General features: G+C 43.2%; 1 protein-coding gene across 4 annotated transcripts in view; it reads left to right on the forward strand.

The window, feature by feature from the left end:
* Runx1 (RUNX family transcription factor 1) overlaps positions 1–12,608 on the forward strand; it is a 237,047-nt gene that overhangs the window by 152,881 nt on the left and 71,558 nt on the right. For all 4 annotated transcript variants that reach the window (XM_021256212.2, XM_021256213.2, XM_013071314.3 and 1 more), the window contains one exon: positions 486–642. In XM_021256212.2, coding sequence (XP_021111871.1) covers positions 486–642 — 157 coding nt within the window. The remainder of the gene's footprint in view (positions 1–485; positions 643–12,608) is intronic.

Consider the following 12,608-nt stretch of genomic DNA (forward strand, 5'->3'; position numbering starts at 1 on the left):
ATTGAATTTAATCTTAAGTTTAAATACTTAAAACTGAATCTAGGTTCCATTAGGCCTGCCAGTGGCAGTTTGAGGAAATGAAAGATGGGTCAGGTTATAAAGTTAAAAACAGATGACATTCTGTTTCTCAAATAAGAGGAATTAAGAGACAATTGTATTCGTGAGACGCCATAGCTTCTCCAAGTCCTTGTTCTTGTTAGTCTGGGTTCAAACTGTGTTGTATGACTCTGTGTGGCTTTATTAGGTAAATTTAGTGTTTCCTTATTTGAAAATTTATATTAAGTTATGCATAATGGAATTTTCAAAAAAATGTTTTCAGTAACAAACTTTTATGTTATGTGACAAGGTTACAGTTGCTATTCCTCTGCAAACTGAGAGAGTATCATTTAATATGCATTTAATTTTAGAACACTGGCTACACAAATGACATAAAAGTGTATGGATAACGCTCCTGATGTCTGCATTTGTCCCTGACTCCTGTGTAGGTGGTGGCTCTGGGGGAAGTTCCAGATGGTACTCTGGTCACGGTGATGGCTGGCAACGATGAAAACTACTCAGCTGAGCTCAGAAATGCTACTGCAGCTATGAAGAACCAAGTTGCAAGATTCAATGACCTCAGGTTTGTCGGTCGGAGTGGGAGAGGTATGTATCTGTGAAAACTGAATTTAAAACATAAAGTATTTATGGCCACAAACCCAGATTTCAAAACTTCTAGCGTTTTCTGTGATGGTCTTTCTTACTGTTTTTGCTATGTCAAGCTATTAAAAAATATTTATTTAAAATTTAATATTGTTAACAGAATCTAACTTTACAGTATTGGTTTCAATTACTGAATGGTTTAAGACTGATTTAGAACATGTAAAACACGAATGGTGAATTTCAACAAAATGCCTCATACTTTTACTAAAATGTGAAAATATGAAATTTACCTATCATGAACACTAAGATTATAGAGTGGGGAAACTATTTCATAACAGAAAATCTATTTAATAAAAGCTTTTAACTTGTGATTCATGTACTATCTGTTACAAGTATCAGGGTTCCAAATGATTACTTCAAATAATTTTTAAGAGACCCTTAGTGTCTGATGTGGAAACAAAGTTTCGTGCAAGTGGACCTTTCTGGGTCAAATAAGAAGGGAATATGACTTTTCTGTTAGATTTCTTTTGAGTGCCTTATTATGCTTTGGGGGAAAGATTGGGCCCTTAACATTTTAGGTACCAATAATGTGGAAGACCAGATTTTCCAAAGAAATTATTGCATTAGTTCAGTTTAATTTTCATCTTTAACCCATTATCAAGGTATTTGAGCTGAAAGAGAAATCTTGGCTCGTTATAATCTTCTCTAGTTTCTGATTATTTTCAAGCATTGTATTTTCTCTGTATTGTAAGAACCTATGTCATATTTTATCAACAGCAAAAAGTACTGGAAGTTTAATTGAGAAAGGTAGGATATTTTGCTCTGGAAATCTCATTTTTGTAATATAAAATAAGTATAGGAATAAAAGTTATTTCCAGTTAAATAAAAAAGACATGATAAGTAACTAAATAATAGTAATATCTCAGTCTGTTAGACAATGTGGAAATACCAGCCAAAGCACAATTAAAAATAGAAGGAATCATTACTCTTTATTAGAAAATCGGTGTTCTTTTGAGAATTTCATCAGTGTAAGAGAGAAAGGAGTAAATGTGTGCTGATTATTTGGGCTGTTGTCTTTTGCTATCCTTGCTGTCTGGAGCATTTTCATAATAGGATTCTAGCTGGAGAAAGTGAGCAAAACTTATAAAATGATTGAAAATATATGTTCATAGTATTATCTTAATCATAGGGTAATGTGAAGAAAATTATATCCACTTATTAAAAGTATGAGGGATGCCATAAGATATAAAAGCATAAGTCATTAAATGGGTTCACTTGTTATATTAAAAGTCCCTGCCTTTCAGTAAATGGAATTTGCATTATGATTCAGAGATATGTGTTTAGAAAACATTTTGAAGGCTTCTGATGAGTAGCTGGCAAAGCAGATGAGAAGCCAGTAAAAAATAAAGGAACCACAGCCAGGGCCATGCCCACCTGCCTAGCTAGCGATCATAACTCAGTTCTTAGATTTCTACTTTTGCAACTGATAGCTAGGTGTCATGTGGGTGCTAGTCCAGAGAGAATACGATTTTCATAATGCGCATCTATGCAGCTCTATGTGTCAGGTTTTGGTTATAAAAGTTTTGAAAGTTATATAGTGGCCCATCCAGCGACATTTTCCCATTAGAAGCTCAGTAGCTGCTTTTTGGCAATGCTCAGTAAGTCAAGGATAATAAAGCAAGAGATTTTGAAAGCAGCGTGCTTATTTTTCTGGTGGGGAGGGCCGCTCTCTCATCCGTCATTGGCCATCTCTGTTTTGAGTGTGTGACTAATAGGTGCTTGTGTTTACTTGGGTAAAAGTGAACTGTTTCCCCAAGGTGTGGATTGTTTGCATTTGGCTTCCTGATTTGTGCCAGTGTGCCCTTGAGTTTCCATAAGCCCCAAAAGTAAAATAGCTGCAACCGAGGCTGGGTTGTCTTCTCATACTTTGGAATGAAAAAATTAATTAAATGCCATAAATGGACAGTATTTGTTTTGAAAGGGCTCTCCTTCCTGTGAGTGATAATAAGTAATCAAAAATACAGGAACCCTAATTGAATATTTGACCCAATTATGATTACCGTGTGTAATATCGGTCTTGAGGTGCTTTGTTTTTTTCTGTCAGTGCTGCAAGGCAGAAATGAGTTGTCAGAGGCTCAACTTCATTGTCTCATGATTTCACTCCATAGTTGCAAAGTAGTTTGATTTTTCTCTTTCAAGTATAAGTGTCAACATCAAAGCCTGCCGGACTTTTTCTTTCTTCGTCTTTTTTGTTTTTTTAATCTACAATTTGCTTCCCATTGAGAAGAGAGCAGATGATTCTCACTAATTTTGAAAATTAGTCTCATGCTTGCTTCAGCAGCACATGTACTGAAATCAGGACAACTGGTCTTAATTTTCTTCACAGAATCTTATTCTTCCAAAGTTTCATTATTAAACGATCGTAATGCTACCTGCTATTTCAGTTTCTGTGTTTGAAAATACACCTTTAGCACTGATTGACCTACCATGCAGTGGTCTGGCCTTTGGCTCAGCCACACATTTCAATGCCACTTTTGAATTCTCTCAAAAGCGGTCATTGGACTGGTCTAATGCACTCTCAAAGGGGCCAGTGCTTAGGAGAGAATAAAAAGTAGGCATTTCCCCCTTTCCTTTTTTCTCTTCACCAGGTGCCACACTGTGGGGATCATAAACCTTGTAGAAAGTGCCAGAGTTTGCCCATGGAAGGGTTTTTCTCTGTTCTACAAAACTGATCTGTCTGCTTGCTGGCTGATGTCCAGGATCTCAGCTCCTAACCTAGGTTAAGCCGGAAACTGGGAAAACCTGCCTGTCTGGCTTTTAGGGCTCTCCTGACTACCTGGCCCCTAAAGATGTTGGTGAAGGCCTCAGTGGCATGCACCTTCCTCCCTTCCATCCCCTCCTTTTCCTCCCTGGCAGTTTAAATCTCCTGCCGGGTGTATCTCACCCTTGGAATGTTTCTTCCTTTGATTCAGTATCTCCATGTAAACTGACTTTGCCTTTACAAAGGAGGAAGAGATAGTGGCTCCCAGCTCCCAGGAGAGGAGAGTAGGGGCTCTGGGAAGCCCTCCCAACCTCGGAGATCAGAGAGCAGCCAGTTGTGGCCATTCCCAGCAATGCACATTTTATCCCCACGGCCTGGGACTATCGAGTCACTTCCAGGAAATCCAAGTGCAGGGTCAAAAGGAAGTCTCTCCAGTGAGAGTAATCACCTCAGCAGTGTACATCACTTTACACTTACAATTAATGCAGGTACCACTGATGTTTAAAATTATAAGAAAATGGATCACTGGGCCAGGAATTTAGCTCAGTGTTGCCATGTTTGCCCCAAAAGCACAGGGTCCTGAGTTCGATGCCCAGTACTGGAAAAAAAATGGATCATGGCTTCAGATGAGAGACATTAAAGAAATTGTAGCAGTGACGTCTGAAAGTGCCCCATCCCTGTTGTAGCATTTAATTAGCCAAAAGGAAGCAGTCCATCAGTGAATACAGCTTTAGTTATTTTATTTTAGAACCCAAGAAGAAATCTACCAAACATACCATCAACCACATTGCGAATGGGAGAAGGGAATCCATTGCAGATTTCTGGAACACTTTTCCCAAGGGGGGAAAATGCACATGTACACAGTGTATCATGTACAATTTAAGTTTCCAGAGCCTATGGGGTTTGTTTCTAGACCTCCCAGGGGTCCACGGAGGCTGCACCTGTGAGTTTGGAACTTTGCATTGCTGGTGGAGGGTCAGCCTAGCACTATGCTTCACATACTAGTTACCCGGAAAGTGACTAAATCATTTTCTTGCTCCCTATGCTGTTTTTATAACATCTGGTTTTGCGATAGCCAGGCCCTGGCTAATTAGGGAAATAGAGGCCATTCAAAATACCTGTCTGGACTTTAGCATGGCCACAAGGTTGGCCAAGGAGAAGGCACATCCTGCCATTGACAGGCAGCTTCTGCTAGAGCGGGCATCAGCCCTGGCTGAACAATTCAAATTCTTATCAATTCCTATGAACTCTGAGGCCAAGTATTCTATGGACCGTTGGGACAAGGATTCATTTCTTAGTGGATTTTTTGTTATTTGTGTTGATCTCCCTGGCCACTTGAACACTACCCGTTTTCAAAATTGGACCCCTTTCCCAGCACTTTTATAAAATGAAGTCCCTTCCTTATACACTTGCTATAAATGTCTTTCTAGACATAATATTTATTCTGCCACCATCTGGGTGATTTCATATTTGTATAATGTTGGTCACCTAAAGCATTTTCGTTCTTAAATTATTTTACATTATTCGGGACACAGTATGGGGATGTTGTCTTTCAGATGAGTGGAAAACTGGTGGAGACAAAGGCTCATTTGGGAAAAGATAAACTGTTCAATCATAACAAAGAGACATGTCTTTGTGCAGTCGGTTTTACTGAGTGGTGGTCTGAATAAGCCACAGTATTATCATAGGATTCAAGTCATCCCCTACGTGATCATTGATTCACATAATGGGGTGAGGAAAAATTCATCTGCCAGCTCCAGATTGGAGATTCCAGTTGGCAGACTGGAAAGGGAAAAAGGAAAAGGAAAAGACATGAGTTATAGTAAAATCAAATATCCCATATTTTCCTCTTCTTCTTTTTTTGGCTTGTTATTGATCTATACTTTAAAATACGTATAGACTGAAATTTGTTTTCTCCAGATATATAAGAAAATGAGGATTTAAGAAAAAACAGCTGCTGCTACTGAAAGCCTCAGCCAGCCCTAGCAAATACTTCCTTCCGATGGCAGGTTGCAAGCTTTCACCCATGAGCCTATGTAGAATTCATCTCTAGAGATCAAGTTTCTCATCGTCTTTTACATTTCCCAATAAAAGAGTAGCAATGTTTTTTTCAAGCAAGTTTTTTTCCTCTCTCACTTAGAACCTGGCCGTGGCAAGGACCAGAGAAAAGCTTGCCTGAAAACAGCTTGTCCCTGGAACAAGCAGTTTCACAATTGATCCCTTCCTGGTTTTCTTGCTGATTTTATGAAGTGGCTGGCCTTGCCAATGGTGTCAGACAGCTTTTCCTAATTGAGGTTATTTGTATGAACACTGTTTTTCAGTTGATGGGCAGAAGCTGTTCTCCCCACCCACTCTCCACCCCATCCTTGCCATCCGCCTTGCTTTTGGTGGAGCCGATTCTTTTCCATCAGGACAAGGACTATCAATCAGAAAGTGCCTCAGAGAGAAATAATGCTTGAGTGATTTTTAGAGCTTCCTGTTTCGGCAGCAAGCATTAGAGACATAAACAGTGATCCGGCCAGTGCTGCAACCAGCCTCTGGTTCTAATAAATCAGTTTTGTATTTTCTTTTTGTACTGGTTGGCAAGGGGCTAAGGGAGGGTGGAGAAAACTGGTTATGGAAGAACATATTCTGTGTTTCTGGCTTTTTTTTATTTCAAAGAAAAATTACTTGTTCAAACAGGGATGGTGTAATGTCTGATGACTGTTTCTTTCTGCCTATGATTATAAAACAAGTTTAGATCAGCGAGGGGATGTTTATGAATAACTATATACAATCGCCCCTTGGTATCTGTGGAGGATTAGCCCCAGGATCCACCCCCAATACTGAAATCTCCAGATGTTCAAGTCCTTTGTATAATATGGTCTGGAATCTGCATAGAACCAACTCAAATCCTCCCATATACTTACTATATTTAAAATTATCTACAGATGACTTGCCATACCTGATACTATGTCAGTGTCATCTAGTTACCTAATACAATGTCAATGCCATCTAGTTATGCTGTATTGTTTAAGGAATAACAATAAAAAAATATTAGTACATGTTCAGGACAGACCTATTTTTTCCCCAAATATTGTCAATCCATAGTTGGCTGAATCCATGATATGGAGCCCTTGAATACCGAGGGACAGATATCCTGTCAGTATGGGGAAACTATATGGTTTTGAAGCTGCTGTTGGACTCTTAGCCAATGGGTTGTGTACATGTGTGTCTCACTGAGAGATTTTTTTTTTTGGTATACAATGTCTTTGAGGACTAAAACCATGCTAATAGCATCTCTCTGTAGCCCAAATAAAGCAATTAACAGAAATTAGTAAGTGAGCGATGTGGATGTGGATTTAATGAGCTGCCCATGCTCACAGAGGAATGTGCGGAGTCTGTCAGATCCCGGGCAGGCGGTGGGGGGTGACGGGTGGCAGACTTCATGGTTATATTTATACAGTTAGTGATTTCACCTTGGCCTGCCCGTCCCTGGTATGAATGCGAATCAGTGTTCCACAGAGATGTATTTCATTCTGTGTTGGGAGCATTTAATGACGGTGTTCAGTTGCCACTGCACTGATTTGGGGTTGAAGAGTTTGCCTGGCCCCTCTTAGCCTAGATTGGGCAGTGAAGACCATCTGGAAACTCCATTCGCTTTCACCAAACTTTCTCCAGCAGGGATGTGCGACAGTTGTGTACCCACAAAAGAACCCAGCAATCTTCTGTGTTCCATTCAAAATGTGCTTTCTCTGGTTTCCTCCACGAGGAGGAATTTAAGCTGCTTTTCCCAAAGAAGATATACATAAATTTCCTCTTTATTTTTCAACTTAGATTACTCCCTGCTTGTACTCTGAGATATAAGACTCCCTCTGGACCCTCCCCCCTCACCTGGCCCAGGTAGTTCCTGTCTCCTGTGAACCAGAGGCCTGCCCTGCGGGGGAGGTGTGTGACCCTAACTGAATCACTTTGTGCAAACAAAGGTGATGCTCAGATGTATGGGCTGCCTGAGCCGAGGTCCTCAAGCGTGCTTATCAGATCTTGGCAGATAAAGCTGGGAGGGCTAGGCTGCTTTGGAGGTGGAAACTCTCTAGCTTCCCCAAGGCACTGGTTTTGAATCTTTACAGATATTTTTTTCCTACTTGAAATCATTGTAGGAAGTGTAGACCATATTGACTGTCTATCATCTATCTGTCCTTAATAGGATCTAGCTAAACTCTTGTCTTTGGTAAGGTTTTGTCTACCTCTTTAAATGATGTCTCTAGAACCTACAATAAATGTTCTGCCTTCATCATTCTTTTAGAAACCAAGGGCGAAGGGCAGGTCACAGCCATTATCTTATCTTTCCAGTTATCAATTTTGAGGATACTCTCATTCAGTGGTTCCCAGCTGGGGATGATTTTTGACCCCCCCAGGAGACACTTGATGATGTCTGCAGACATTTTATGGCTGCTACATACTGGGGTGGGGGAGTGTTCTGGTATCTAGTGATAGAGGCCAGGGATCTGCTAAACAGCCTACTGTGGGCAGGACAGTCTCCCCTACAAAACATCAATCACACTGAGGTCAAGAAACCCTGATCTAGTGCCATCACATCCATAAATTGTTAAATACCTCCCTTACACCCTTCTTCCTAATGCCTCCTGCCTGCTCACAAAATTTGCAGACACACACATACACACAAACAAAATTCAAAAACTTTACACCGGCCAGGTATGATGGTGCACGCCTGTAATCCCAGCTCTTCGGGAAGCTGAGGCAGGAAGATTGAAAGTTTGAGGCCAGCCTGGGCAACCCAGTAAGACCCTATCTCAAAATTAAAAATAAATAAATAAATAAATAAATAAATAAAAAAGGCCCGAGGGTGTAGCTTAGCCCTCCCTGAGTTCAATCCCCAGTACTGTAACAATAAATAAAGTAATTAAGTAAAAATAAACTTAGACCAGAGTTCGATCCCCGGTACCAAAAATAAATAAATAAACTTAGAGATTATAGATGCTATGGCTGAATATTTATTGGAGGCTGTTTAAAATGAATATTAAACATGTAGAATTGCCCCATCCTCCCACGTCCGCCCAGCCCGCCTGGCATCCTGCTTGGCAGCTTCGTGGCAAGGGGAGGAGACGCTGCAGGTGGGGCTGTCCACACCAGAGAGAGGACAGTTCTTCCAAGGAGCCCTGCATGCAGGTGCACATCCACAGGAATGGCAGGAAGTAGAAAATCCACCACCAGCCTCTCGGTGCTCTGCTGGGCCCCAGCGCCACCCATCTGGGAACTGGATTGATGTGATAGCCAGCACCCACCCAAATTTTAAAAAGCAAAGCCCTGGGATGTGTCACCTCCACAGACCTTCTAGACCCAACAGGGCTCCTTCTGCAGACCTGAAATAAAAACAGCAGCGCATGGCGGGGAGAGGAGACCATGGTGCACTTGCCAGGCCAACTCTGAGAACAGCTCCAGATTGAGTGCCAAGCAAACGCAGAGCTCATGGCTGGCAGCTGGGTGCTTCCAGAGCTTCCAGCAACCTGTCCCAGTGAGCCAGTTTTGCTGCCACTTGTTTTTCATTCTGAGATTCAGGAAAGGTGGTTTGAAAACAAAGGTTTGGAAAACGACTCTACTAGGTTCTTCTGCCGTGGGCTGAATTTCTTGAGTAAGTCTGGCAGTGTCTGTTTTCTATGGCTCCCTGTTTTCTTTAACTACAAGTGGAGACCCTTACTCCTCACTTCTTTAAGTCTCCCCATGGGACAGCAGCAGCTCCCAGATTAGGCGTAGAGGAGGCCAGTTCTATGTGCGGCCATTCATGACAGTAAGAGTTAAGTGTCGAAATAAGAGTTCCCGTAGCCTCCGAGCCAGGGCTGCATGGAGCTCACACACATTACTATAAACGTGCTTGGGAGAGAAGGGTACTGCGCGAAAGAGCCAAAACAGCTCTGGCATGTGAGGGGACAGAACCATGGTCACTGAGACCCAAGCACCAAGGAAAAGAAATGAGGATGTGTCCCGAAGCCCTCAGGAGGGGGACGACCAAGAATTTCCAGAAAAGGAAAGATCCAGCTCTTACCTCGAGAAGCGTAGGGGATTCCACAGCCAGCGACCACGTCTGTTCGCTGAATATGAGCACATGGTAAATGTTGCAGGACCATTTTCCTCTGGAGCCTCCTGATCAGTGCGTGGACTTTCCCGGATGCTTCACTGAGAGAGGGTATCTCATCTTAGTACTGTTGACGTTCAGGGCTGGTTATTACTTTTTTTTTTCAGTAATGGGATTTGAACCCAGGGCCTTGACACTGAAATACATCCCAAGCCCATTTTTTATTCCTTGTTTTAATAGAGGGTCTCACTAAGTTGCTCGATTGTCCAGGCTGGGCTCAAATTTTTGATACTCCTACCTCATCTTCCCAAAGTGCTGAGATTACAAGCACTGGATACCAACCCCAGCTAGGGCTGGTTATTGTTTGCGGCAGAGGGGTATCCTGTGCATGGCTGAATATTTGACAGCATCCCTGTTGTCTTTCTAGTAACCAGATACACCAGTCCTAGTTGGGACAATCATAAATGTTTGCAGACTGTGGGGGCAGGGTTGTTTGTGATTGGGAACGAGATGTATGTGTCCTTGAACAAGTCACTTGACCTGTCTGGGCCAGATTCTGCCCTCCCCCTCCCGGGGTGGAGGTACAATGAGGATTGATTACCTGAGATAAGATATAGGTCTCGGGTTATTCTTTCCCTTCATAAGATCTCTGCAGGTGAACTCTCTGGAGTAGACAGTGGTAACTTGTCAGCTCCAACGACAGCAACCAGCAACACCATCAGCCAGGGGCCTGGTTTTCCCTGGTTCAAATGGATGAGTTTCCCAGGCAGGAGAAAGTATCAACCCACAAAGTTCTGAGGACCCGAAAGGGTTATATGCAACAGGCACTGAGATTTCAGATTAGCGATGGCGGAGATGAAATTAAATATGTACTGTAATTTGAAACACTCAGTGTTTTTCATGGGAAGAGAAGTTCTCCCCACTTAGCCTTTCCAACTCTTTTGTCCAAACGCTAATGGCATGCAAATATTTATGATTCATGCATGTTCCTTGTAATTCCCGATACTATTTTAACAATAAACACTGCATTTTAAGGAGGCAGAATAATCCCTTTGTCCTATCGCTGGGTTGTGCAGGCTGGCACCCAGCAGCATCGTATCCTTGCTGAGCAGTCACGGCTGCCTCATCCAGATTCAGGGAGTTTTTATGGTAGTGCCACTGTGGCTGCGTTGGACCGGATTGCAGGCATCCTGGCTGCTGCACCGGAAGCCTTTGGTAAGGTTGTATCACAGCCTTTTCATAGATTACAAGTAAATGTCCATGCACATTTTTCTCTTGTGGCCACGTACAAATCAGAGAATTGGTTAATCTGGCTATTATTTCAAGAGGTATCTCACGATCTTCATATCTTACATTCTGGCCAAACCCCTGGGCTCTAGATTACACTGATGTCATTGTATCCCACTTAAGATACCTCCAATTCATTATCACCCCGTAAAAACACATGTATCTGTTTGGGAAGATGCTATGGCTCTTTGGAAAGTAGCATGGCACTGCATGAAAAGCAGACACACTTGTGGGCCCCCTAATATGTGCGGGCCTTAGTATTCCCTTCTGTATCCTAAGTATGGCCATGATGGTAAATTGAGATGATGTGCAGGTAATAAGATTTAGGAAGGATAGGTCCAAACCACCTTGACGTTGTTCTTCCTTCTCCACTGAGAAGTGCTGAGGGAGAAGGACAGAGGCTGCTCTTCCGACCTGTCTCACTGAATCTGAAAGTTAGGAAGGGCACTATTTTCCACTGTCTATTCCTTCATAGCAAGGAATTTCTATCCCTAAGGACTTCATTAAATAAAAGTCCCTGAGACATAGGAGGAGCTTCCTAGTCACAACTGAATGCATGCCTAATAATATAAATAAACACTTGTTGAGCACTGACTGTATGTCTATTCCTATTTTGTCATAACTATTGTTCTGCCTTCTCCCCAGAGGTCATTTACTGAAAGCATTTCATTCATTCATTCATAGCATATACACTGTGCATCTACTACGTGTAGGTGCTGGGCTAGCATTGGAGGTGCAAAGGTCAGCTGTGGAGAAAGAAGTCACACCCTTAGGAGCCGGGTGGGGGGGGCCAGGCAAGCCACTGCTGCTCTGAATGTGCAGCACTGTAACAAAGGATGGGTGAGGTGTTTACTGTTTAATACGTTAAAGGGTCACGGTGTCTCCCCAAATTGTCATCTCTGTTGAGAACTGCATGAACAAGGAAGCTGCCCAGGTGGCCGCGTCCAGCAGAGAAGCCAGAGTGGGGAGGAAGACCTGGTCTGATGAAGAGCCAAGGGACACTCCAGAGGCCACTCCAGAGGGCTTGGAGAGGGCCAGGCTGGGAAATCCACACTGGGGATTCGGTCTCATTCCCCTAGAGAAACACTGGCAGGTTTGAAGCAGAGAGTTGCTGCCCCCTAATACCTATTTTATGAGGACATTTAGATTACAGTTGAGGAAGGGAAAGGACATTTGGGAGTGTGCTGGGCTGCTTCGAGGCCAATCCAGAGCCTGAGAGCTCATTTCTCCTCTCAGGCAGCTTCAGACCCCATTGGGAAAATGTCACCCTCCTGAACAATTAGCTGCCGCCTCAGGCAGTCCTCAAGCTTCCCTCTCTCTCTTCCCTCCTCCCTGTTGGCCCACCGGCCTCTCCTTCTACCTGCAGCAGAGAGTCAGGAGGCTGGTGTGCAGGAACCAAGGACAGAGACTGGCTTCCCTTCTGAATGCCAGTGCCTAGGGCTCCCTGCACAGCTGGGTGCAGTTGGGATGGTGTTTGAGGTTCCAGGCTGTGGGCACATGCAATTGAGGGATCGCCCAGTCCCAGGAGGCCGCTTTGGCCACCTGCCCCATGTGGCCCTTGGCTGGAATACACCACCTGTTGGGTGTGTGGGGCCTGGGGAATTTGGGTGTGCTAGTGGGACAGCCAGTGAGCTGTCCCAGATGGAGGGACAGAGTAACAGGTGTGGCGCTGGCCTAAAAAGGGCTGAGAATTCAGCATCTTGGACACATTTGGGCCAAAGCTGGGTTACTCAGCTGAGACACTGGGGGACTATGACACAAAGGAATACGGAAGATCAGAAAGGAACACGGAATTGGGGAAAAGGTGATGTGAAGTCACAGGAGACGATTATGGTGTTTGGGGGTTAG

Source organism: Heterocephalus glaber, unplaced genomic scaffold (genome assembly GCF_053883595.1).
Source record: "Heterocephalus glaber isolate CG9 unplaced genomic scaffold, H.glaber_assembly_v1.0 deba00000122, whole genome shotgun sequence".
Lineage (NCBI taxonomy): Eukaryota > Metazoa > Chordata > Mammalia > Rodentia > Bathyergidae > Heterocephalus > Heterocephalus glaber.